At 34.5% G+C, this 27,875-nt stretch overlaps 4 protein-coding genes across 6 annotated transcripts in view; 1 reads left to right on the forward strand and 3 right to left on the reverse strand.

Moving 5' to 3' along the window:
- The window catches only part of LOC134244801 (RING finger and SPRY domain-containing protein 1-like), a 32,870-nt gene extending 25,463 nt beyond the window's left edge, over positions 1 to 7,407 (reverse strand). Inside the window, exons 1-10 of the mRNA XM_062727048.1 lie at positions 7,315 to 7,407; positions 5,424 to 5,862; positions 4,015 to 4,180; positions 3,632 to 3,758; positions 3,289 to 3,347; positions 2,441 to 2,507; positions 1,817 to 1,957; positions 1,695 to 1,705; positions 1,450 to 1,554; positions 1,000 to 1,143 (exon numbers count right to left, since the gene is read on the reverse strand). Of these exons, the coding sequence (XP_062583032.1) occupies positions 1,000 to 1,143; positions 1,450 to 1,554; positions 1,695 to 1,705; positions 1,817 to 1,957; positions 2,441 to 2,507; positions 3,289 to 3,347; positions 3,632 to 3,758; positions 4,015 to 4,180; positions 5,424 to 5,725 (1,122 nt within the window). The 5' untranslated portion in view covers positions 5,726 to 5,862; positions 7,315 to 7,407. The remainder of the gene's footprint in view (positions 1 to 999; positions 1,144 to 1,449; positions 1,555 to 1,694; positions 1,706 to 1,816; positions 1,958 to 2,440; positions 2,508 to 3,288; positions 3,348 to 3,631; positions 3,759 to 4,014; positions 4,181 to 5,423; positions 5,863 to 7,314) is intronic.
- LOC134244800 (cilia- and flagella-associated protein 90-like) lies at positions 7,344 to 11,253 on the forward strand. 3 transcript variants are annotated; one of them, XM_062727044.1, is made up of 5 exons: positions 7,344 to 7,408; positions 7,514 to 7,762; positions 8,273 to 8,296; positions 10,447 to 10,566; positions 10,767 to 11,253. In XM_062727044.1, the coding sequence occupies exons 2-5, from the start codon at positions 7,616 to 7,618 to the stop codon at positions 10,908 to 10,910; spliced, it is 435 nt and encodes a 144-aa protein (XP_062583028.1). In that variant the 5' UTR covers positions 7,344 to 7,408; positions 7,514 to 7,615; the 3' UTR covers positions 10,911 to 11,253. The 3 variants fall into 3 exon arrangements, with proteins under 3 accessions (XP_062583028.1, XP_062583029.1, XP_062583030.1); XM_062727045.1 differs by having other exon boundaries at positions 7,390 to 7,408; positions 7,511 to 7,762; XM_062727046.1 differs by lacking the exons at positions 7,344 to 7,408; positions 8,273 to 8,296 and having other exon boundaries at positions 7,458 to 7,762.
- A 6,865-nt stretch (positions 11,254 to 18,118) lies between these two features.
- LOC134244802 (MOG interacting and ectopic P-granules protein 1-like) lies at positions 18,119 to 22,482 on the reverse strand. Its single transcript, XM_062727049.1, has one exon. It carries the CDS (start codon positions 22,256 to 22,258, stop codon positions 19,193 to 19,195), a length of 3,066 nt encoding a protein of 1,021 aa, XP_062583033.1. The 5' UTR covers positions 22,259 to 22,482; the 3' UTR covers positions 18,119 to 19,192.
- On the reverse strand, positions 22,329 to 27,871 carry LOC134244781 (uncharacterized). Its single transcript, XM_062727022.1, has 5 exons — positions 27,743 to 27,871; positions 25,480 to 25,679; positions 24,646 to 24,735; positions 22,462 to 22,707; positions 22,329 to 22,375 (listed from the first exon to the last, which is right to left on the reverse strand). The coding sequence occupies exons 2-5, from the start codon at positions 25,676 to 25,678 to the stop codon at positions 22,329 to 22,331; spliced, it is 582 nt and encodes a 193-aa protein (XP_062583006.1). The 5' UTR covers position 25,679; positions 27,743 to 27,871.
- Positions 27,872 to 27,875: the final 4 nt, after the last annotated feature.

Here is a 27,875-nt window from a genome sequence, read left to right on the forward strand (position 1 = left end):
CGGATTACCCTGACAGAATTTGTAGAATTATTAAATGTATACATGTATAGCAAATAAAGTATGCCAATATGGATATAAAGATTTGATTGCTTATTCTTTATTATGTGTAAAGAAGATTCTTTTTATATGGAATAATTACAGTGTAATGATGATTTTATGAGTTTGTACAAGCCAGATCTCATACATTTTTCATTTCACATGCTGAATACTATCATTTAGTAAAAAAAAAAGTATTTCGGAAAAAAAAGAAAAATGGACCGTCCAGAATTCGAACCCGAGACCTCTCTCATCTGAAGCGAGAGACATACCACTACACCACGGAACCGCTTTAAACTGGCAAAAATTATATGCAAAGATGAAGTCACATACATGTATATATTCATGTTCGATATTGTCAAAATTTTACACAATGCATGGTGTCTAATTTAACCTTTATTAAACAGTTCTAATAGATGTAATAAGAATATAAAGTCTGCCGAGAACCTGTTTTACACGTAATATCTCTCCTCATGCCCCTGCGCTAAAAATAGCGACATGTAATACAATAAATACTAATAAACACACAGGGTGGGACACTTTGAGAGGGGTGAGAGAGGTCCTAGGGAGTACTGGTATAAAATTACACTGCAAAAGCTCAAAATATTCTTGAAATATCGCCCGGAAAGGATAGTGTTACACACAGACAGAATGTATAAATTTATGACCTTGAACTTTGACCTTTTGACCTCAAAATCAATAGGTTTCTTTCCTAGTTCATAGGAAGTTGCTATGCAAAATTTCATTGCGAAAGCTCAAAGGGTTCTCGAGATATCGTGTGGAAACAAAAGCGTTACAGACAGACAGAAAGACGGACAGACAGACCCAAATTAATATCCCCCACTTTTCAAGCGGGGGACAATTATAGTCTGTAAAATCAACTTAATCAATGCAAAAGTTAAGATCAAAACATAATAATAGAATCTATTTATCAAAGGCAGAATTCAAGAAAAAAATACTAACATGGTTTAGAAAACTGCTAGATTTAGTTGCCCATCCAATCTGCATCACCCCGTCTGTTAAAAGGGTGACCTCATAATACCATATCCCAGAATTCACCTGGAATGTGCATCGAACACTTTCAAAGGAAGAAGCATCACATCTGGCCTGAAAAATGTACAAGTGCAGATGAGAATTTAGTGAAATTAGAATGAAATTACCGGGTAAAGAAATTTGTACTTCAAGGCTTTTTATTCAATCAAATTTCAGATGTAATTTACATGTTCTCCAACTAAATACATGTAACAAACCAGGGTTCTCCTTAAAGCAGGAATCTGCATACCTGATGCAATGAAATTATTTTGGATGCAATGTTCTTGAAAACAATCAATGTTCGAAGACTCATGAATGGATTTTATCTTACTTCAAAAAGTTATGACAAAAATGAGCTGTATTTACCCAGAAAACACTCACCTCTAAGCCATCAGAAGAAATTTTCAGGTATTCACTAACATCTTTACTATTTAACATTACATTAATATTCTTTAAATCTTCTTTTGTATAGGAAAATTCACGATTCTACAACAAAAAAAAATCCTCCTTTTAAGAAGTGTCAACAAACTTTTAAATGCTAGATCAAGGGTTTGTGACTTCAAAGACAATCTTTACTTAACTTTAATCTATTGAAATAAATCAAACTAAGGTTAAACTAGACTTACCTCAGTCACAACTGTAAAATAAAACAGAACAGATCGGTAAGTTTTAGAATATTGTTTTTTTATGTACTTAATTCAGTGAAAAAAAAACCATCAAAACAAATCACTGATGCAATGACACCTACATAAGTTATCAAGACACCACTGGGCACAGAATCCCACCTCCCGCAGGCTGTATTTTTCATGGCGCCACCATTTTTCTAGGATTTCTAAGGGATTAGGGTCACATTCTCGTAAACTCTTATTTATAGTTGCTTTATTTTCACCTAAAAAACAAACAGTACATGTAAACCTCAGAGTTACAGTTCTTTTCCACAACAGCTTGAGAAATTGCAAATTGAAAAAAAAATCAATGACAACTAAACTACACACAGTCAAGTAAGATGGCCAGATAGTAAAATGCTCAAATTTCAGAAAATGAAAGCACCTATGTTGAGTCTTATATTTAAAAAATGTGCATTTATCAAATCAACAACTAAAGGTCACAGTCTTACAGCTAACATATAACTAGGCATTTAATTTATTACATTCCAATTTACCAATATGTCACATCATAAAAAATTGTCAGAACTATCTATAGAAGACTTTCTTCAAATAGATAACAATGCTTCATTTCCTGAAAAAGGTCAATGGTCAAGGCCAAGGAAATAGTTATAATCAAAGCATTTATCCTGATTAATGCCTGATTGACATGATGATGATGAGCATTGGTAAGATAAGGACAGATAAGTAATATACAACTGACTTACTAGTTTGGGCAAATTTTTCTAGAGCCACTAAGGCATGAAGAATCACAGCTGGCTCAAGTTTGTCATTCTGTAACGAGAAAAAAAAAAAACAATCAACAAAACAGAATACAATCAAAAATATTACACTCCAATGTTATCTATCATATATAATATACAAATAAGACACAAGATATAAACATGCATTAATAAGACATACCCAGTATACATGTACTATACATGTACTAAGAGTGTCAACACCTATCAGAAAGCAATACACAGAGATATGTATCTTGTATTTTACACCTTGTATTATCCAATTTAAATGCATTTTAAAATTAATCACAAATAAGGGTAAATTTGAGTAACCATGGCAATAAACTTCATTAAAATCAATGATGAGCACTGTACGTCTTAAATTTTCTTGAAATCATTTCAAGTTTTATTCAAATCAAACCTCAATGTTGAGTGGTATTTTGTTCTAATTTAAAAAAAAAAAATATTTCAAGCACAAGTGAATAAAATCCAAACTAAAATTTATTCCACGCATTCTCTCTCTTGATTTTTTTCATCTCCACATGAAACTGGAGACCATAAACTGAACAATAGGGAATATTGTTTTTCAGACAAATGATATATGTACATGTAGTTTGTCTTTTGGTCTCCAGCAGTATATAGGAGATAACTCTTTATAGTTATTTAAGCTAATAGGTACCTAAAGATTTGATCAATCTAGAGTATTCTCAACCCACCTCTAAATGTCATTAATCAAAATTACTTAATGATAGTAAAGATTGGCTAGAGAAGAAAAACACACAATCAGATGATACACAATGGTCTCCTAATGTCTCAGACAAGAACATAAAACTCACAAGGTTTGATAAGAGGTACTTAAGGACATCATCTGTCAGAATATCAATTGCATTTGGACCTAAAAATACAGCAAATTTTATTGAAAATTACAAGTCAATTTTATCGCAATGAAGTGATTTCCTAGATATGACTGAGAAGTCTGTGTTCTCTTAACACCAGACTTTTTCAAATGAATTCAAAATTATTTTTTTTCTATTCACTCAAAAACTTGGTCAATTGCTATTAGATAATTTTACACATAAATCAATAAATTAGTATCATTTTGTTCTACATAAAATTCTTTCTTATGGTTTTCCCACCTGGACTTGATTCTGTACTATGAGGAAAAAAAAAACAACTGACCTGCTAATTTTTCTGCTAGACATCCCAACACAACACCAATATTTCTTTGACAGCTGACAGAACTGTATTCTTTAACTGAACTATTAGGCATCAACTTCAAATTTTTGTATAGGAGTAAAATAGCATCCTAAAAAATTACAAAATATATGTACAAGCATAACACGATTCGAAAATCTCTTGAGTTTTGTTTTTATCAGCTTTCAGATATACATTTATATTGCCTGGAGCTCTGTGTATAGAAAATATTACTAATAGATCAACACTAAAATACAATAATCAAAACCCAGACTTGCTCATCAGAATTTTGTGGACAAAAAGACTAACTACACCATTATTTCTCTCACAAGATTAATTATTACACTAAAGACTGGGTGGTTCCAGACCTTTGTGGGTAGGGGACACTCATCTAGCAGTAGAGTGACCACCGCTGGCCCCAGGGGATCTTCTAGAGGAATGGACACCACTAAAGACTTGACCACATCTAGCCACCCATCCTCAGCCTCCGCCACACGATGCAGCAGCAGCATGGCCTGGGGCGGTCCCTGGTCACTGAAAACAGAGCATACAATGATTCTACAGAACTTAACTGGGGCGGTCCCTGGTCACTGAAAACAGAGCATACAATGATTCTACAGAAGTTAACTGGGGAGGTCCCTGGTCACTGAAAACAGAGAATACAATGATTCTACTGTAGTTTAACTGGAGAACAAACCCTGAAAACACAGCATACAGTGATTCTACTGTCATTAGTTAACTGGGAAACAAACCCTGAAAACACAGCATATGGAAATGCTATATTTGTGCACATATCTGTATGACATGTATACATGTACAGATTTTGATACAATGCCCTCTTCTGTGGGTTTTGAAAAGGGAATGATTAGAAACATGTACAGATTTTCATAACATGCCTTCTTCATTGGGTATTGAGGAGTGCACTTCTCTACCTGCACTTAAAAAGCAGGCTTCATTTTTTAGCAGCTCTGGTGCAGACAATGATGCGTTAATTCATGAACACCAGTAAAAATCACAAACATGTGTAGGGCTAATTCATGATTACATCAACAACTCCTGTGATTGTGCTAAATTTTGAATATGCCAATTTATGTACAGCTACAGTACTGTATTTACTAATCATTTGATATTTGCATATAAAATGTATTCATTCATTTATTGTTGAATTCATGCATCTTTCCTTTATTAGGCCTATTTATACAGTACATGCACTCACACATGAAATATTTTTAATTTTCAGAGTATTTTGCACAAAAAATACAATGGGATATATAAAATACATGGTTACTGTCTTGAAATATAAGCAATATTTGGGCGAGGGTAAGAAAACGTGATAGAGAGGGAGGCTTGCCGAGCCCTCTTACGTTTTCGACCCGAGCCCAAATATCGCTTATATTTCAAGACAGTTATCATGTATTTTGTTTATCCTGCAACATACTTTTTACATTTGAACATCCAAAACTAGCTATTTTCAACAGATTTAGGCACATCTCTGCAGTTAAAACTATGACGCCATGGCATAAACATTGCAATATACATGACATCACAATGCTTTTAGAACGTCACGAGGCTTTATTAGGGCAGTGACCGAATAAAGCTTTGGTTTATTAGGCTACCTTTATTAGGTCAATGCAAGGGGTAGTTGCAGGATAAAAATTGATATGCTATTTCATAAAATGATAATTATGATAATTGCAATATTTCTTTGTAAAGAAGATTGTTAAATTTTTTTTTTCCTTTGCAGTCCAATAGAATGCCTTTGTGATAATATACATACTTGTCTACCAGCGTCCTAATGAGTGATAAAGTTTCTAGAACTAAGGAATCCACATTTGCACATCTTCTGGAAGAACTTCTGGAATTGGAATGTGAGACATTACGTCTCCCTGATGTAGCTCCTCCCCTTTGTGATCTATGACTTGAATTACTACTCTCCGTCTGTCGTATAGCCCCTTGGTTCACATGTTTTTCTTTACACACACAAGAACCCATCTTGTAAGTTATGTAACAATAAACTGTCTGTAAAACTTGAGATAAAATATTCCTATGTATATACAGGATCCATGTTGTAACTATCATATCACTCAAGACTTAGGTTCATGTACTGTCCTTTCAAACATATCCATTGCTTTCTTTTGCTCTCAAATTTTTCCATAGAATAATGCCTGATTTCCAACAGATGTGAAATTAAGATAAAAAATATATTTATGTTCCATCTGAAATTTAAAAAATACACATTAATTTCAGGTAAGGAAATATATAAAGGAAGAACATTTATACAATGTTAAATCTTATTTCATTTTTTTATGTTTTTAGAATTTTATTTTCATCCACAGAAATTTGTATTCATCTTTTATCACAAGAAGTGTATACCATTTCCATTTTGTAAGCAATCATGATGATTTTTGAACATAATTTACAGAAAATTCTTTAACCAGTTTAGGTTCTTCCATAAAAAAAGAGTAAAAATCTATTTACATTTATAACACAAATATTGCAAAAAAGGAGCATTTCTTTGTCATCTTTAAAGTTGCATATAGATGTTTGGTATCTCTGAAGAGATATTTTCAAATGAAACCAAAAATCTATGGAAATTATTCTGATCATAATCAGATCTGTAATAATTTAGGCTTGACTGAAGATATCGGACTGACGGTACAGTTATGGCACGCCAAATTCACAAAAATGAGCAAAACATAGTTTCACAGTCGATAAACTAGGTTTATCAGTTGTAAACTATAGTTTACGGACTGTAAACTATAGTTAACAGTGTTAATCTATATTTTACATCTGTAAATCATAGTTAACGCGATAATGTATGTTTCAGAACCATAAACTATACTTAACACTGAAAACAATCATTTTCGATTGCAAAACATATGCATACCCTTTTCCATATCACATCCTGTATCAGCCCGAGACACCAATTTCGGCCCTCTGGTTGATATTGGTCGAGGTTCAACAAAATCTATTGTTAACATTTTATGACAGACAGATAAACTTAGATTAGCATTCGTAAACTATAGTTAACAACCATTAAATATAGTTTTACAGATGAAAACTATAGTGAACGAATTGTTAACTAGGCCTATAGCTCATGGTTTGTAAACTATGGTTTACAGTTGATAAACCTAGTTTATCAACTGTTAAACTATGTTTAGCTCATTTTTGTGAATTTGGCGTGCCATATGCGGTGGTTAAAACACCTGAGTCTGATAAGTAATGCAGGTGTCCTTGGTTTGATTCCCAGTCCAGACATATGTTTTATTATAAATGTATTTAAGAATGTTCAATTTATGTTACATTTAGCTCAATTTTCCTTTCCATTCTAGAAAAAGGCCTACATCAGATGAGATTAAAATGTAATTTGTGTCACTTGTACTTTTAAATCACATTATTCAATTCGTTTTATGTATATTAACAAAATGCCATAAATTCGATCAACAACTGAATATCTGTGCATATACGTAGACCATGTTTGTCTACAGGATGCAACTGCAACATTTGAGTCTGAAGTTCAATGTTCAAAGAGAAACTAAACCTAATATCATGGCTTTTTGGGGTTGCCGGTGAAAAATGCTATAAAACAGCAAACCCTAACTATAAAAAGCTCTGAATTTATCAACCACTAGTGTGCTTTTCATAAATATCTGTTAAAAGGCACGTACTTTTACGCATTTTTCTCTTCATCCCTGAAACAGGAAGACTCTTCTTACTTTCATCTTCCATATTGGAAATTATGTTGACCGCAAGGAGTCATGGGTAATATGAGACTTCTACGGTTTTTTTGAGATTTTGAACATTTTAAAAACTTTTATATACAAAAACTTGTAGAAGAATATTTTATGACCGTATATTCCTTAGTAGATTTATCTAGGGTTTCAGATGTTCAGGTTATCTCTTCTTCTTCGGGCACCTGACAACGGAAATGGAAAAACCGCCATATTGAAACTAATGTAATCAATCAGAATGGCAGAGCCACAAGAAATAAAGGTGGAAACTGGAACAAACAACTTTACTTTGAAAGGAAGGCCATGTGAGCTCTCGTCATTTTCCTTCATTCCGACAGAAAGAGACGATCCCCCAGAAAGAACCGTATTCAATACTCCTAAACAGGTGGGTTTTTACAAATTATGTGAAACTTTTGTTAACATCCCCCAAACATCACTGCCCTGCATGCTGCAGAGACACAGACAGTCACTTATTTTAACATGATTTATGTGAAGTTTTAATAAAGCAATTCTGAACTTTTGATTAAATATCCTGATTTTTTTTTATTTTAATAAAGATATTCCGTTTCTTTGACAAAAGCATAAACAGCTGTCAAAATACTGTAGAATCGACCTTATTGCACCAATAATGAAGTTATTGTACAATTTATATCATACATATGTGTGATCATACCATGGTCTTTTACCTCTATAGTTGTTACTTCTAAGAGACAAAGATATATGGAACAAACAATTTTGTTTGTTTATTAAAATCAAGTCACAATTAAAACATAGAGATTCTTTCCCTTAAATCTTGTAAAGAAAGACATAAAAAAGCATAAAATTAATATTATCTGAAATTGCAATGCATGCTAGGTTTCTGTACAAGTTTGTTTCCACCTTAATTTTCTTTCAGTTGGTTATCAAACGGCGTGAGAAGGTAATGTTGTGTATGATAAATGCTTTGATTGGTTTGTGCATATATATATATATTTGCATTAATTCAGAAATGCTAGAATGAAACTGCAAACTAGAATTCAGATGATATTTTAATTGATTTCATTTAGTATTAATCAAATAATTGTTGACTTATGTAGATGCAGCTTGCTAAATAAATTAATGCATGTCATAGTGTACATAGTAAATACATGTATACCAGGTTGAATAATTATTGTTACTTAATTATTTTGCAGAAGTTATTAACTTTCCCAATTTAACAGCTTGTGTGGTAGAAGTAAATCATATAAACATACAAAATGTTTAAGGAAAAATTATCTTGAAAGAATCTGTAAAGTCTAATTAACTTGTAATAGATTGATCGTCGTTTGCAGTTTCACTACACATTGAGTCATATATTTTATTGTATTTATTTGTTCTGGAATATTTGGCCAGCTTTCCACTCTCAGGAGATGGTTGTGTTATTACTGTTCATTTTAAATTTTCATAAAATGCATGCTCTTCCACAAATAAAGTGCAGTTTCCAGATTTTGAAATACATGTACAGGCAAATAATTTAAATCATTTTTATTTGTAAAATCAGGAAATCTATTAGAAAATGTTTGTATCAAAGACTATGTGCATGACCTATGCATACTATTATTCTCAGTACACTATATACTAGCAAAAAATATAAATCTATAATTTAAAGTGAAAAATATATTGAAAGGGGCTTGGACAAAGATTGAAATTTAAAACAGGTTGCAAATTCAATTTTTATAAATTGAACAAAAATAGAAATTTAAAAATGTAAACAAAATGACAATGCAGTTGTATCCAGGCCCCTTCTACATATTCAGCTAAAAATTTTGTATGCATTCTGTCATGTGTAAATTCATACAAACACAGAGACACAATATTATGTAATGGGATAGGAGAAGAGTGCAGTGGACCAGACCGAGACTCAAATCCAGGCCCCTTGCATCTCCAGTCAGGTGCTCTTACCAACTGAGCTATCCGGCCACTGGTGAGCGAACCCGCCTGACTGCTACATTTTTCTCCTCTCCCGTTACATTTGGGGTCGTGCCATGCCCTGGAACTGACAGGTGAGTGGCCTGCCTTGGATGAGCCTGGGTTGGGGTCTTTGAGGGACCAAAGACCTTTAAGGAGGGAGGAATGTGGCGGTCAGCCCGGTTTGATCGCCAGGGGCTAGATAGCTCAGTTGGTAGAGCACCTGACCAGAGATTCTGGGGGCCTGGGGTTTAATCCCGGTCTGGTCCACTGCATTTTTCTCCTCTCCCTTTACTGTTAAATTACCGGGTATAACTGTCATCATATTGCAAAAATACTATTAAAATTTTATCATGGAATTGATGATGCCTGTCAACTGATAAGAGAATTTAGTGGTTTGGGTTGTGTTGACTATATCTGTGTCCACCTGGGTGGATTAATTAATTTTTATAAATAAGCTGAGAATGCAACTCAGGACTCCTGCATTTGTCAGGTGTATGATATAACCACTGAGTTACCCAAGTAGTCATGATCAGTGTAATCCTATTAACCCTAAGACTAGTGATTTGAAATAATAAACTCTTTTGATTTTACCACGAGGAACTGAGATATTTCAGTTAATATTACCATTGGAGTTAACTTGTTTGTTACCTTAGACCTTGTCATTGATCTTAATTAACACATATAGGTAAAATAAAAAGGTATGCTTATAATAATGAAAGTATGTTTCAAATTGTATAAATTTTAATAATAATAGTAACAGTAATTCCTAACAAATATTCATACATGTAATATGCTACATGCATTAATTTTGTTAAAATTATATAATACATATTTTATTGGTTTCACAGGGACTTGAGACATATACCCGATTTTGCCAGGGTCTCAAGTCCCTGTGATTGATTTGGGGGAAAATATTTGTTTGAATTTAGGAAAATTGATCTTCTGGATCAAGAAAAAAGTTAACATTAAGTAATTGTAACATTTTCATGGGGGACAATATACATTTGTGGGTTTCCTCATGCCACAAAAACAATGAAAATTATTCCCCCTTCCATTGAAAATGAGTGATTCAAGTAAATTGCAACACGATGTATAATAAAATTTTTAAATATGCTTTGACTGTGATTGATGTATTTACAGGATCGATATCCAAGATCAACTTATGAGAGACTATTTAGGAAGGAATACGGCTATAATAACAAACTTCACCGCGATGACAGGGAACATGCCAAGTCTCGGGGCTTAGTAGTAAATCAAGAGGTACGGATTAAAAGTTAGCCTAACGGAGAGGAGTCAACTTACAAATTAATGTAATAATGACATAATATTAATGAACTGTAATTATGTGATGTGTAAAATACAATGTTCTCCTTTATAGGATCTTATGTATGTCATAAAATCAGAGAACTTTTAATAATGTGGAATTATTTGTTTAAAATACAATGTTTGATCACTTTCAGGAGAAGGGTAAGGAGGTTCCCACACTGTCTTCCTCAGAGTATGGACATCGACTCGACTTGTTTGTTGACAATCCTGACCGCCAACACGTCCGCATTGCTCACGTTAGGGCCGAGTTCTTCAGAAGAAATGGAATTACTTCTTGATTGACATATTTTTTTTCCAGCTATGTATCTATACCAATCTTTTGGGAAAAAATATTTCATAAACTGTTCACTGTTTAAGTTCTGTTAAAATTACGTCCAGGTCATTAAAGGTGTAAAGAATACCTGAGTGTTAATTGTGTGTTATCAATATACCGGTATTAAATGAGATGGTGGAAAATTTTAGTCTTTGAGACATGTTTTGTTTTCAATATATTTGTCCATGTGCAATTATACTGATGTCACTGTTTGCATTTTTTAAATATGAGCTGGTAACTGTGATAAAATGTTGCATTTTGTGTTCACTTGTGTACATGTACCATAAATTAAATAAGTTTCCAGGTTATTTTTTGTCTGTGTTCATTTGACTGTTATCAAAGAATGAGTGCACTTTAGTACGTCATTTGGAACCTTTTCGGCTACCCATTTTAATCTTAAATTTACATTAGAATATATACTGGTACCTAAATTAATCTGATTATTGTGCAAGCATATGCTTTTGATATTTATGCATTGAATTTTTTGTCATACATATTTCTATAATTACAGACAATGCCCTTGAAAAGAACATGTATAAGACTTAAATTTCTGGAAATTTAAATGGACCACTATCGAATTTAAGGTACCCGCAAAAAGGTGGAGACATTTAAATCGCATGGATGTGGATGTAAACAATAGCACATATGATTTTTTCACAACTAGATGCTACACTACGAATTTAATGAGGAGAGAGATTGTGTAGTTTCATGGTGCGCAAATAATCAATAATTCTAGTGTTTCGGAATGGGTTAGGTGTATTGCCCTGCAGACCATAATACTGAGGCGACATGAGCCTTTGTTTACTAATCTCACTACAAATACCAGAATTCTTTCAAAACACTCCTAACAAAAAAAAAAACACAGTAAAATAAGAGACATATAACCTCCAAACCTTATTATAATTAGCGCCAAAATCTTCCATAGTTTGAAGTTGGAGGTATGATAGATACTGTCCGAACAGAAACTTTAAATGACAAACACAATAAAATGTTCAATGAAAGCATTGGCTTATCAAACCAAGAAATGTCACGTGAGTAAAGGGATTATAATATCAATCGTTGACACTTGGGGACCTGTTAATTTAGTGCCTAACTTGATGGTAGTTTGGAGACTTTTTCAAACCAGAAGTCTCTGTCGAGACTGAAGCTCTACTGGTTTGTACTTATAGCAAAGGAAGAGAAAAGTACTTAAGCAGTTGGAAATTGAAACTTTTCAACAGCAATAAATAGAATAATGATCCTTGATTAAGTCTCTTTATGTTCTTAGTGCAGTCTACTTGCATGCCACATTTATATTGAAATCAGACTAAAACTGTAGAAGGAGTAGCATTTTGAAAGAATTTCACAGAAATTTCTATTTTTAGTAACCACGGCAACACCGTTCATCGAAATCAAAAACCAATACACAGAATTATGTATCTTATTGTAGTCTACTTGTGTGCCAAGTTATATTGAAATCAGACTAAAACTGTAGAAGGAGTAGCATTTTGAAAGAATTTCACAGAAATTTCTATTTTTAGTAACCACAGCAACACCGTTCATCGAAATCAAAAACCGATACATAGAATTGTGTATCTTAGTGTAGTCTACTTGTGTGCCAAGTTATATTGAAATCAGACTAAAACTGTAGGAGGAGTAGCATTTGGAAAGAATTTCACAGATATTTCTATTTTAAGTAACCACGGCAACATCGTTCATCGAAATCAAAAACCAATACACAGAATTATGTATCTTATTGTAGTCTACTTGTGTGCCAAGTTATATTGAAATCAGACTAAAACTGTAGAAGGAGTAGCATTTTGAAAGAATTTCACAGAAATTTCTATTTTTAGTAACCACAGCAACACCGTTCATCGAAATCAAAAACCGATACATAGAATTGTGTATCTTAGTGTAGTCTACTTGTGTGCCAAGTTATATTGAAATCAGACTAAAACTGTAGGAGGAGTAGCATTTGGAAAGAATTTCACAGAAATTTCTATTTTTAGTAACCACGGCAACACCGTTCATCGAAATCCAAAACCGATACACAGAATTATGTATCTTAGTGTAGTCTACTTGTGTGCCAAGTTATATTGAAATCAGACTAAAACTGTAGAAGGAGTAGCATTTGGAAAGAATTTCACAGAAATTTCTATTTTTAGTAACCACGGAACACCGTTCATCGAAATCAAAAACCGATACACAGAATTATGTATCTTAGTGTAGTCTACTTGTGTGCCAAGTTATATTGAAATCAGACTAGAACTGTAGGAGGAGTAGCATTTTGAAAGAATTTCACAGAAATTTCTATTTTTAGTAACCACGGCAACACCGTTCATCGAAATTATGCTTCCGCCTATCAGTACTCTCAGTACTTTGATTATTACTAATAATTATATTCAAATCTCTAATTGTTGTTAGATTTTGTGCCGATGCAAAATGTTACAGCATTTGTAGTGTCGTCAGAAGAAAACCGGAGTTTCCCTCTATTCAATATTAGGGGTGCATTTTGTGCAGTGAATTCGTCTAATGACTTTTCATACGATATATATGTCTTTTTAACGTCCTATTATTCAATGTGATGTACATACAATGTATACTTAGGAACAAAGGAAAATTTATAATATATATATCCACAGTATTTTTTTTATTCTGTATTAATGAGATTCAAGCAGAAAGTGCAAGGTTTGTGCTAGAAGCCTCCAATACATATATTTATGAATACCGAAAAAAAAAATCAAACATAATCGACTGATATTTCATTTAATATCAAGTAAATCAAAAATGTTAACACATCTTAAATACACCGGTATAAAACAAATTATCCCAGGGTACATTACCCATTTGAAAATGATTTGATCATCGATAGCTCGCAACACTATATAGACACGATAACGCATTGATCTGTTAAAGAGTGAAAGTGAATAGATTTGAGTCACTTGTTCAATGCTTTGTTATTCATGAGGTCAAAGACGGGTTGAAATTTGTAAACAAGGTGCCTTTACTATAGGGACAGGTACCTGATTTTGCACCTTTTTGGAAAATAACAAGTGAGCGCACGACTGTTTCAATTTCTTTCATGAATGTAAGTGACTAGTATAACTCTTTACATTGACCCTATTTACTACAACTTGAAACATCAATGCGCTCATATAAACCAGAAGTCTCTGTCGAGACTGAAACTCTACTGGTTTGTACTTATAGCAAAGGAAGAGGAAAGTACTTAAGCAGTTGGGAATTGAAAATTTGCACAGGCAAAAAAGAGAAAAATGATCCTTGAATAAGTCTCTTTATGTTCTTAATGTAGTCTACTTGCAAGCCACATTATATCATAATCAGACTAAAACTGTATTTGAAGTAGCAAATTTGAGAGTAACAGAAATTGCTATCTTTATTAACCAAGGTAATAATGTTCATTGAAGTCAAAAATGGATATAAAGAATTATGTACCTTAGTGTAGTCTACTTGAGTGCCAAGTTATATTGAAATCATACCAAAACTGTAAGAGGAATAGCATTTTGAAAGAATTTCACAGAAATTTCTATTTTTGGTAACAACGCCAACACCGTTCGTCGAAATCAAAAACCGATATAAAGAATTATGTATCTTAGTGTAGTCTACTTGTGTGCCAAGTTATATTGAAATCAGACTAAATTTGTAGAAGGAGTAGCATTTTGAAAGAATTTCACAGAAATTTCTATTTTTAGTAACAATGCCAACACCGTTCGTTGAAATCAAAAACCGATACACAGAATTATGTATCTTAGTGTAGTCTACTTGTGTGCCAAGTTATATTGAAGTCAGACCAAAACTGTAGGAGGAGTAGCATTTGGAAAGAATTTCACAGAAATTTCTATTTTTAGTAACAACGCCAACATCGTTCGTCGAAATCAAAAACCGATACACAGAATTATGTAACTTAGTGTAGTCTATTTGTTTGCCAAGTTATATTGAAATCATACCAAAACTGTAGGAGGAGTAGCATTTTGAAAGAATTTCACAGAAATTTCTATTTTTAGTAACAACGCCAACATCGTTCGTTGAAATCAAAAACCGATAACCAGAATTATGTTTCTTAGTGTAGTCTACTTGTGTGCCAAGTTATATTGAAGTCAGACCAAAACTGTAGGAGGAGTAGCATTTTGAAAGAATTTCACAGAAATTTCTATTTTTAGTAACAACGCCAACACCGTTCGTCGAAATCAAAAACCGATAAACAGAATTATGTATCTTAGTGTAATCTACTTATATGCCAAGTTATATTGAAATCAGATCAAAACTGTAGGAGGAGTAGCATTTTGAAAAATTGTTTACAGACAGACAGACGGACAGACGGACGGACGCCGGACGCATTACTATCGCATAAGCTCTTCTGGTCTCTGACCAGTAGAGCTAAAAACTAGATATGAGCCGCAACTTGGCCAACATATTGTTTTTGGATATGTTTAAGTTTAAATTTAAATATTTACATTTCCAATAAATTTCCCCTATGATTCTTTACAAAATAATTTAATTTTAGTTGTAACACATCATTTGATTGGTTAAACGGTTTTATCTATTTTGTATAACATAACTTGCCTACGTCACAATGAGTTACGTCAAAAACGTATTACTCCGCTTTTCGTTAACTTTTAAAATATGCGATATTTGAAGCATTTTTCTGCAGGAAAAATTGTCTTATTGTCTACACTGAAATTAAATTATAAGAAATGAAGCTTATTTCAACTTTTGTTACTGTAAATCACTTTTTATTTGCGAGAACTTTTCGCGTAATTACGCGAGACGGTATGCTCACGAAAATTTCATTCTCGCGTATAATAGAATTCCTTAAGATTATATAGAGCAATGACCACAATTCGTGAAAATTTTGTCTCGCTAATAAAGAGTCGATGTGCATGACTGTCTCATGAAAATATTAGGTGTCGCGAATTAAGTGATCTACAGTATACGATATAACATAACTTGGGGCAGTTTACGCTTTTTTATAAACCGCTTTGCGGTTTATAAAGCGTAATCTGTCCAAAAGTAATGTTACATCATATAACAAAAGTTGAAAATATAAGCTTCATTCCTTAAATAAAATGCAGTATATTTTCTCATGAACTACATTAGGTATGTACCATGAATAGGCATGAATATCTCCGTTATGTTATAATTCTGCTCTTGATGTCAAAAAATATAGTGCGCACTGTTTTGTTTTAAAAATGACAGTTGAACGGCGTAAATCTATGGCAAGTCATCAGAAAAATAATGTAAATAAAAGAAATGAATTTAATTTTTTGAAGATTCATGAGGTATATGAACTATGAGGCTTCACACCGGCATATTTCATGAAGCGCATTAGCACATTCTGTGCAAATGAGACCAATGGCCAAGTTGCGGCTTGATGTAAAAAATGTCGTTGAAAACTGGTATGCATATGAATAACGACAGAAATGTGACAAAACTGGGAGACCCCGTCTCAAAAGCTTGAGTCAGCATTATTTAGTAATTCCATGTAATATAATATGCCAAAACCTGTTTAAGACATTGTTCAATACCTATAAAACATAAATTTACTGAAATTTCAGGCTTTTATTTTGCGCAACACACCTGGACTCAACTCTCATAGTTTCTTAAGTGCACTCATCCTTCGTATTCATTTGAGTATAATAAGTTAATATTCTTGATAAGTACTTCATACAAGTACCATTTACAATTTACCAGTGGAATTCTTTGCAAATAATTAAGTACATATGCAGTTTGATCAACAAAAAATGTCTATTAATTTATTCAAGAAGGAATGCCGAACCAAAATTTTAAAAAATAAGTACATGTATTCTTAAATGGTTCTTGGATAAAGATGACAAAAATAGATGTGCCTAAGATCATGATGTGACCCTCTAATCCTGTATGTTTGAAGTGCTAATGTCATAATCTTAATTTATGGTTTGGCATTAATTTTTTTTGTAATTTGACCTAGATAAAACAATTGGGTCAAGGTATAATATTTTGGTGCAATGCCATTTCACCTTAATCTTATTTTTCTATATAGATGTTCTAAGTTACACGGTGACTGGGTGTTTGCTTTATGAATGGGAGGTCTGGGTCCTCGTCCATTCTTGTTCCCAAGTGCCTACCACATTTAACGGAAGGAGTGACTTTTCCTTTGCACTGACTCAGTATTAGAATGGAATCACTAGTCTTGCAGACGAGACCTACATTTGGTGCTGAAATATGCCACTTTGTATCATTTTCTATGTAATTCTATACAAAATTCTGCACATATTTTACAAAAATCTTACAAAATTCTCCCACTTCACCTGGAAAATGTCATAAGATCTGAAACGTACACTTTCCCAAGATGTATGAACTGGCCAAGTTTAACGAATTCTAAGAGTTGGACACCAGCATAGTTTTTTCTCTCTCTCTTATTTAGCCATATCATTTTAATAAAAGGTCATAGTAACCTTCTTTTAACAAACCCTAGATGTATCAGCTGACAAAGTTTTATTATTCTAGGCCTCATGGTATGCGAGTTATGAGACAGACTTGAGGAGAGTCAAGAGACCAGTAGTCTAACAGTTAGGGGCAGGATCTATGCCATACTATGCCCGGTAAGCTCAGAAAAATTGATGAATTCTCCATGACAAATTTGATACTTTCAAGTACATAAAATGGCAATTAATTATTATTTATAAAATTTGCAGCAACTTTCCTAAGCCAGAGTAAATTCAACAAGAGATATTTGTAAAACACTTTTGCCCCCCCCCCCCTCCCCCAAATAACTGAAATTTTTTTTGAGTCCAAGGGGCATAACTGTCCAAAATGGCTCGATCATACCCAAAACAGGACTTGACCTGGATAAAAAAATGAACAGAAACTGCAAATAATTGGAATTTTTCTAAGTCCAAGGAGCATAACTCTGTCCAAATTAGCTCAATTGTACCCAAAACAGAATTTGACCTAGATATTCTTGTGATAAATCTGTATACCAAATTTCATTTAAATATGTGTAACCTCTGCAAAGAAAATGAATGGAAATGGTGGACCGATAGACTGACCATCAGACAGCAGCAAAGTGATAGGCCCTCCCTTCGAAGGGGGGCATAAATATTGGGTAATTGGTCATGGTGCACCAGAGTACATGTACAAACTACAGACCAGTCTGTTCACAAGTTTTCAATATATTCAATATATTCTAACAATGGCAAAATTTCATCATCTTTAATAAGAGATACTGTGACAATATACAGATAGCACAACACCTCTACTGTACAGACATGACCAAGTATTGTAAAGATGATAAATCTAGCAAGATGTCACATAGTGATACAGATGCAGATCATTCAAAATGCAGACTTCACAATAATCAAGACTAGTGAATATCTCAGCACTATGCCTTCACAGTGCCAAACTGAATTAAACCATTCACAAAGTACCAAATTATCAGATAATACAAAATCACTTTCCTTTCAAAAATATTTTCTAAACTCAAATATTCCCAGCAGTTTTTCAAAAAATTCAGATATTGAACAGTTTTTGTCATTATAAATATGGGTTTTTTTTTCAGTTGAAAAAAAATCTAGTCTACTTGTACATGTATATAGGAAAAAATGGAAAACAAAGCAAAAATAAAATTAGGCAAAAATCTGTTCCATATTGGATAAATTTCTGCTGAAACAATAAAATATTCAATGAATAACAATGTAAAAAAACTTGATAACACATCTATGTAGTCAACAACATTCAAACTCTTACATTTTCCTCAAACAAAAATCATAATTCTTAATATTCATGAGCAAAGCAGCAATCCTCCCCCTCCCAACACAAAAATTTAGGAATTTCATAACTTGCATTTGAAATTTTAACTTTCAAATTTTGTAAATGTGACAAAAAGTGAAAAAAGAACCCATTCCCCATTAACAGCTTCATTGTCTATTTGAACAATACTTGAAGACAGTATAAAGTTTCCACAAAAAGGAAAAAGATGTACATGTATCTTGTTAAATGTGATATTGGAATTAGGTCAAGTATTGATTTTAAGCACTAAACGTAGACTGTGGAATGTGTAACATACCTCTTCCACACACACAATATTTCACTATTAGGATTCACATACTCTGTAAACAATGGCTATACAAAAACATCATTTATGATGTAAAACTTGCAACATGATTTTGTGAACAATTTTTCACCTTAAGAAATTACAAAGTGATGATTTTAGTGGTGGCCTTCTGTTGACATGTATATATATAATTAAGTTTTATGGGCGCAGTGAACCAGTCACTCGACAACAACTACCTCCTCCTCTTCATCAAGTTTCGCCTTCTTGCTCGCTGATCTATCACTTTCGTTACTCTTCCTCTTCTTTGAGTTTGTAGAGTCAGTATCATCACGTTTCCGTCTACTTTGAATTTCATCCCAAATATCTGATTCAAGTTTGGTGAAAATTTCTCGTTGCTTTTCTAGGTCCATTTCAGCCTTTCGTTCTTTACCCATGGCAACTTCAATTTCTTTTTCAGTCAGTCTTTTAATTTTCACTGAACACTTTTTCAGATGTGTTCGAATGTGTTTATTGTAGAATGCTTGTTTCAGGTTCTTTAAGCCACAGACAGGACATTTGCGTCCTGCTGATTTGCAGACATGCTTCGCTAGATCTGCTGCTCTCGATACCACCATTCCACATCCTGAGCAAGTGGCATGGTCTCTGAGACAATGAAGAGTCAATTGAGTGTTGTCAGGGAACTGTTTAGAACAGAACACACAGAAGTTATTACGAGCCCCTTGAGGTTTGGTGGATTGAGCACTACTAGAAGGCACTGCAGTGGGAGCACCTTTAATCACGATACCATGTGATGTTGCCATGTGCATTTCAAGATCTTTTCTATTCCTTGTTTGAATTGCACAAAACATGCATCGCCTGAGAATCATACACTCATTTGTGGTCAAGTGATGAACAGTTTGCAAGTGAGAATACAGATTCTCTGGCTGCTGAAAGCAAATCCAGCATCTGATTTCAGTCCTAGGTGCATGGATGACAGTATCAAAATGTCTGGAGCTTTGTCGATGTTTGGCGAGTCCCATGGCAGTCCAGAAAGGTGCTTGGCACACATTACATCTAAACTGGGGGCTGTTCTTTTGGAAGAGCACGGCAGGCAGATCCACTTTGTGGGCATAGAAGAAGTGAATTTGTAGGGACATCCGATCTTTGACATAGCCCCCACAAATCTCACACACTTCGAATCCTGCTTGTTGTCCCTGTAGAACGCTAGGTTTGGGTACCACTGGTCTGTTGGCAAGACTCTGTTGTTGTTGTTTTAGCATTGCTCCAACAGTCTGAGGTGGTTGCTTGGTTACTGCGCTTGTACCCATGGATACCAAGACTGGATTAGCTATAGGTCTAACTGCTCTTGTGAAATTGAGCTGACCTATTTGGGATTGACTGAGGGGTATCATGTAAGGAACCTGAGCATTATTGGGTCCTTGCTGTAACATTATGGGTGCTGACGGTTTTGTCATGACTATTTTTGGCCTGATCAGCTGAGGTTTAATCTGTTGTTTCGTGACTTGTGGTACAGGTACTTGGTTATTTCTAGCTTTTTTGGCTTCTATTTGGGACTTGTACATTATGTTCTTTAAGCAGTAATTAATATCTGTGTAATTAGGGTGTAGATTTTGGTTAAGTTTGAACTGTTTGTCACACCTAAATCTATGTCGTGTCAAATTGTTCTTCACTTTTGCTTCAAAATAGCACAGATGGCACTTGTATGGATCAGGTTTGTCATATATTCTGGCTTTCACAGAGTGCTTTTTCTCCATGTGTTCAGCAAAAGCCTCTGGAGAGGCAAAAGTGCTGAAATCACAGTCATCTTGTGGACAGTTCAGAGTTCCAAAGGGATCTAATGGGGGACTCATATGTGGGTGCTCTTTGTGAAATGCCATCACATTTTTGGATTCAGAGACAAAATTACAACCAGCACACTTCTCAGTTTGCAATTCTAAATGCTTGTATTTCTCCTTTAATTCTTTCACTACTTTTTTCATTCTTTCCAGGTTGTCTTTTTCTTTGTCTCCCAGTTTGCCTTGGTCACACTTTCGTCCTTGAACCTCCACTATCTGGCTGTAAGCAGACTGCTTCACGATATCACCTCCTAGGTCTTGTAGAAACTTTGTCATGGAACTAATGTCATTTTTAACTGGACAATTGCCATTCCAGAACGTGTTATCAAACTTCTTCTGTGCTGCCTCATACTGCACTAAGGCTAACAGTTCCCAGCTGGACTGGGGGATGAGATCATCAGGGTGAATGCTTGCCTCTGGCTGCTTGGTAACAGTTGCTGGCTGGGTACTAGTAAGGGCTTTGTTAATCAGACTTGTATAAGCTCCTGGGCCTTTGGAAAGAGATGTGGAGGAACCACTTGTCACTGGGACTTGTATAATTTGTTTGCGACCATCAAGACACTGAATTACATGCTGTACATATCTCTGGCCGTTTGGTGCGACTGTGATCATCCCCGGTTTAAATGGCATTACGGGAGGCTTATTCTGGACTGGAGGCGAGGGCTTGTCATCTGAGAGATCTACAATCACTACATCATCTTTAATTGTACTCGTCACCTTGGGCATCTGCTGTTCAGGTCCCGGCTTAACGCTGCTCCTTTTGTCTTTTGACAAATCATCCTCTTTATCACAATCTTCATTGATGGTTATTAAAATGTCTGATCCATCAATATCCTTCACTTTTTCCACAGCTTCATTGTCTTTTTCCTGTATAGTTGAGCTGTTCTCTGAGACTGCATTGTTATTCTTACTTGTATCAGTTTTATTTTCTGTACTCTGATTTGTGTCAGATTCAGTTTTTTCAGAATTTTCATCTTTCACAGAATCTTCAGGCTGTTTCACTGCTGTGTTATCTTCCATTTCACTGTCTTTCTCCTCCTTTTTGTGATCACCATCTCCACTTATCTTTTCCACAGAATTAATTTTTTCTTCGTCATTTTCATTGTCAGTATTTTGGTCCTTGCTTTCCTGCTTTTCCTCACCATCAGAAGATAGAAATTCTGGCACAGGGTCGCCAACATTACTTTCTATAAAGCTCGAGTTATCTTCAGACACACTAATGACTGAGTCATTGAGTTCCACCTTGTCTGAAGACAAGCTGATGACGGAATCATTGAGGTCCACTTTATCTTCAGACACACTGATAAGTGAATCACTGAGGTCCACTTTATCTTCAGAAACACTGACCACTGAATCACTGAGGTCCACCTGGTCTGATCGCGACAAAGACGTACCTACATCAGAACTATCTTTACTGTCATTGGACAGGAAGTACTTTCCTGTTTCCATATCCAGCTCGGTTGAAAGTTTGGAAAGTTCCCCGTCTTCTGTAGAAATATTTTCCAAGTTCCTGGATTGCTCATCGACACTTGGAATGTTTTTCTCTTCGGTCAAGTTTAACTCCTCCTTTGTAAGTGATGAATCTTCATGTATTTTTTCCTCTGAATTTCCAATATCATCATCTTTTTTTTTGTTTCTTTGGAATTTCCTGCCATTTTCATCTGTGTCACTGTTTTCATTTGGCAGAAACTTATCCTTTGAAACAAGGGAGTCTAGACTTGATTCATTTGATGAAATTGTTTTATTCAGCAGGTTCTCAGATTCCATCAGCATTGAATTGACAACAGGTGAGCTAACATTGTCAACCTCATCCACGGAAGATGGATTTTCAATTGGTGCCTCACTGTCTTTATTCAAGGAAGAAGGATCTTCTTCAATGGGTGCTTCAGTGTCTTCACCTGGAAATTAAATAATATCTTTTACTGACATTGGCTGCATTTCTCAATAGATTTTTTTTTTATTTAGCTGTACATTTGACTTGGAATTCACACATTGTCCATGATAATCAAGGTCAAAAGGCCTTGAGGGCCACCCATGTACACCACCAGTTTCTCAAAATAGTAATTAAAATATACCACAAACCAGACTCCCATTTAGCCCAAGAGCCTTAATGGTTACCTGTAAAGGATTCATGGGCATTGCAATCGACATGTTTTGTGTCCATTCCATTTCCACAAACTTCTTGCTGCCTACTACAAAATGCTCTAGCTCTCATGAATATTAATGACACACATCCATGGAATAATTATCTTCAAGTAAGATACCTTTTCCAATGAAAAAGAGTGGTCTACCCTTTTGTTGGATGTAACCATATCATATTTTTATACACAAGGTGGCAGCAAGCATGATTTCATTACAGGTGCTGCATAAGCAGCATTGTAGTCATCCAGAGTTTAGAGTGTAGAGTTTAGAACATTGTTATCTTTGGTCAAGATAAATCTTGCATCAGTGTTTTCCCTTTATTTCAAAGTAAAGGGTTAGAGAGAAGTTGTAACAGGCTAGGGACTGAGGTTCATGAACAAAATCTCTGCGGACCTCACAACAAATTTTTATTTCAAAGCGGCATTTTTGTCAATTGAAGCGGTCAATTTGGCTGGTAGCCGGTTCTTAGGGAAAACACTGTTGCATCACTGAATATTCAGTTATTCATTTGCAACTAGATATCATTGAGATGGTGGCCATCTCAAAGGGCCCCGCATTTAGAAATGAACATGAAAATGTAACGTAGCTGAAAAGGGTTTATTTTGAAGGTGTTTGAGATTAAAGGGGACAAAAAGTATTACTCCCTGAAAAATAATACAATTAAAAAACTTTTAGAAATGTATCCTCTATGAATATTGTTGCATATCCTCTATCATAATATGGAAGGAAAATCACAAATGTTCCATATCCAGTCAATTTGTTTGAGGCTGAGGAGTGGACTTAAGGGAAAGAAATTATGCAGCGAACAAAGACTTTAAAAAGAGAGGCTATTTTTGACCTTGACCCTTGACCTAGAAACTTTGTTTAAGGTCACTGCACATTCACTGACCAAAGGCAATCTGTGAGTGAAGTATGAGCCTAATTGAGCCAAGGGGAGAGAAGATATACTCTGAACAAGGATTTTTCATATAATTCTGCTATGACCTTGACCTTTGACCTAGAAACATGGTTCAAGGTCACTGCACATCAGTTACCCAAAGGCACTCTGTGGGTGAAGTATGAGCCAGATTGGGCCAAGGAGAGAGAAGATATGATCCGGACAAGGATTTTTCATATAATTCTGCTATGACCTTGACCTTTGACCTAGAAACATGGTTCAAGGTCACTGCACACCGGTTACCCAAAGGCACTCTGTGGGTGAAGTATGAGCCAGATTGGGCCAAGGAGAGAGAAGATATGCCCCGGACAAGAGATCTCGGATGGACGGACAAACTGATCACTATAGGGCACCCGCCGAGCGAGGCCCTAATAAAGAGAGATTTCTGTAGTAGGCAACCACGGGTTTGTAGAAAAAGAATATCAGTTATGTCACGATACATGGAATGGTAAATAATTATATAACGATGTGTGTGATGAATAAAATTGGGTAGAAAACCACATAGAGCAATAAAATACAAACTACCAAGGCCCTGTGATTTAACAGAGATGATATGTCATAAAAATTAAGTATCATAATTAAATCAATAATTATAACAGTTATTCATAATAAAATGCCAAACTCATGATACACAAATGGATAGAATTAGTCATCTAAGAAATTGAGAGTGATCTAAAATTTAACGAAATGTGAACAGTTCATTTCTTTGCCTTATTTTATAATGTGAAATATGAACTAAAGACCCCTCGCTGATTACCTTTGTACGATTCTTCCTTTGTGTCATTTTTACAGTTGTTTACAGATGGTTTTATACAGAATGGATCATCAGCATCCTCCTCCAAATCACCTGCAAAAAAACAAAAATATTTTCAATAGTTTTTTTTTATGCTTTCTCTCTCTTTTTAAACAATGACTGCTTTACTGAATAAAAGGCCTATGGGCTTTGATGAATACACAAGTATCAAAGTTCCTCAGGTTGTGACAAAGTGTGCTTTAACTCCCTTTGTGTAGTGGCATCAGTTTTTGAAATAAAGACATTCATCATCTTTTAGCATGAAATTTATTTCTACATGCTCAGGCACCAATATTTACGGCATGAAGATAAAATGCAAGACGCAAAAAAATTGTGTTGTTTGCAGTTAGCACACAGTATGGACTAATAATTGCAAAATATCTTTTAATCATTTAAATTTTAATGAATTAATTCTCTTTTTAGAAAGAGTTAAAAGAGAAGATATTTCTTCGATAAACTTCTTTAAGATAATATCATTAACAGGAAATTTTTGATTCAATATGTTTAAGATAGATCCTGATATCTGATATCTACAAATTTTGAAAATGATTTCAATTTTCTCTGTAACAACACATCGTTTTTATGAACCTTGCATCTCAAATAATTTTGCTGTTCATTACACAGATTCTTGCGAAAATGAAAACCTTGAATGTAAGTGAAAAAGATCAGGAAATAGGGCTTAAATTGGTTTTTCAATGAATTATTACATGTCAAAAAGAATACTATGACAAACTTAAGGCCATACACTACTAAAATATTGATTGCCAAGTCAAGATTCAATACAGAAGATAATAATACCGTTTTTGACGAAGGGATTGTCTATCTTGAGTTGGATGACTTTTCGGGTTGCCAGACTCTGTTGTAGGGAGGGACCCTTGGTCTCCACTGGATCATGGTTAACGTCACCATTGGGTGTTAGAGTCGGCTGGAGGACTGAATCTTTGATATCCTTTGGGCTATAGTCAATTTCTCCATTGGTCCCATCTTCCTCCATCATCCTGTAAAAGTCAATATGACTTATAAAAAAGTATGTCTTTGTGGGTTAAGTAGTTGACATTTCCACTCGGCAAGCAGAGATTTGATGCTGTTTATGGAGATAAAAGAAAATAAAAACATGCATGTCATATATGGTTGTGTAGATAAATTAACATAGAAGACAATGGTAATAGAAAGTTTTACAGTGTATAATATGCAAATACAACATAGAACTGAAGCGCGTCTATCGAAGTGATCCAAATTTTCCACTTACTGGAAGCGAGTATTGTCAACTCGTAAATAAAATTTCAGGGTTTGAAGGTAGTAAAAAAAAACGCAATGTTTTAAGAAATATTTTAATGTTCATTTTTAAAATGAATAGGGTTTGTCCTTGTACAATGCCAAAAGTATGTGGAGGCTGAGAATTGTTTGTGCAGGGTTTGAAATTAACAATTGCCCACTCACAATTTGCGACTAAATTCACTTATGTTCCATGTGGGCAACTTAGAATGACAAGTTTCCCACATGGCCAAAATCTCTGATAATGAAATGTTTTTCAATTTAGTCTGAATGTTTTGTATTGTTCTCTTGAAAAATTGCGTTATCAGTAAATGCTTTTTAATTCCTGTAGACATACTTTTTTCCGCGTGGTATTTATTTACACTATGTACGCGGTTACAGATTTTCTGCAGAAATTTGTCCAAGCGTTCTTAATACAAATGTACGGCATAAAGTGACAGTCTAATTTATCAGAAATCGGGCCGTAAATTTTCTATTTCCCGGCCGTCAGCCCGATCATATTCCAGAAATTGAGATTCCGCTTTTTTTTGGAATTATGACCCTGTGGAAAAAAGTACGTCTACAGTATCAGTAAGAAGTACTTGTGTCTGGCACAATGTGACATCGACAGTCCAAGAAAAAAAATATTGTTATTTGTAAATGAAAAATGGCCATGTGTTCTATATGATATATATATTATATAATATTCAACAACCGTATCAATTTTCATCAACAGGATCGAGAGTTCCACTTCCAATTTCAGGTGTCGTGCATAATGTTACAATGTGTAGAAAAGACGTATGATAAAAAAAAAACTAAAAAGGGGATTGCTATTTTTTTCATTCAATAGAAGATCTGATAACTTGTGGGTGAATAAATTTTTATGTGGGCCCCACAATTGCAAGGTTAAGTACTGAAGTAGCTCACATCTGCACATGGCTAATGCTATCAAGGATTATAGTATAAGTAATAGTTTAAAACTATGTTTTATGTGTAGGTTCTGTTTAAATCTTGCCAACAAGTTATATCGACTGACACACTAACACACACATACTCACAGCAGCAATGCTGTATACCCCCTGCAACTAGTTGTGCAAGGTCACTGTCACTTTGTGGGCACAGATAATATTAAATTCCAATATTTTTTCCCAACTTGACAATGATATTTTTTTATATTCAAATAGTTGCAAGTGCAAATTTCTATTATTTTCGGACAAGAAAAATTCATGCAGACCTACACAAGAAGTTTATTTGAACTCAAAATGATTGAAAAAAAATATATTCATCACTGCAGAACCCCCCTTTCACTTCTCTGCGCAGTTTCCATTTCTCAAAATCAAATGCGGTATCCATGGCAACAGTTGTAATATCTTTATTTTTAAAATTATTTTTCTAAAATTTTACGATAAAAAAAATATATGCAGGAACTAAAAGACGACAATAGGCCATACCATCAGAAGCATTTTATGCCAACCGATCTCACTTCCGGTAACGATTCCTTCTTTCGATTTACTGACCCATGCATTCTGAATTATTACTTGAACAGTTTTACGTTTAATACCGCAATTTACTCATAAAAGATATATCTTCTTCAACTTTTTCTGTTCTCAATCAATAATAACCCGTCAAATGTTTTAGAAGATTGACGAATGCTTACAGGGTTGGTTCACCATACTTTTACCGCCACAACACGAGAACCCTTCGATCCACCACCGATTTAAATCTCCTGCGTTTTTTGTTTACATAGCAATGGGGTCCACATTAGCAGTCAACTTTTAATCTTACTCAGTCTTAATTAATACATTACCTCCAGTGACTCGTTAGGTGAATGTACAGCTCACTCCTAAAATACGTTTTCCATTAACAATGAATCCTGTTCTAACAACATGGCCGACTTCAGGTCACGTGATAATGTCCCCTTTTTCTGCAAACGTGCTAGT

This window comes from Saccostrea cucullata, unplaced genomic scaffold, assembly GCF_032062105.1.
Source record: "Saccostrea cucullata isolate Sc308-1 unplaced genomic scaffold, CSIRO_AGI_Scuc_v1 ctg249, whole genome shotgun sequence".
In the NCBI taxonomy this organism is placed as follows: Eukaryota; Metazoa; Mollusca; class Bivalvia; order Ostreida; family Ostreidae; genus Saccostrea; species Saccostrea cuccullata.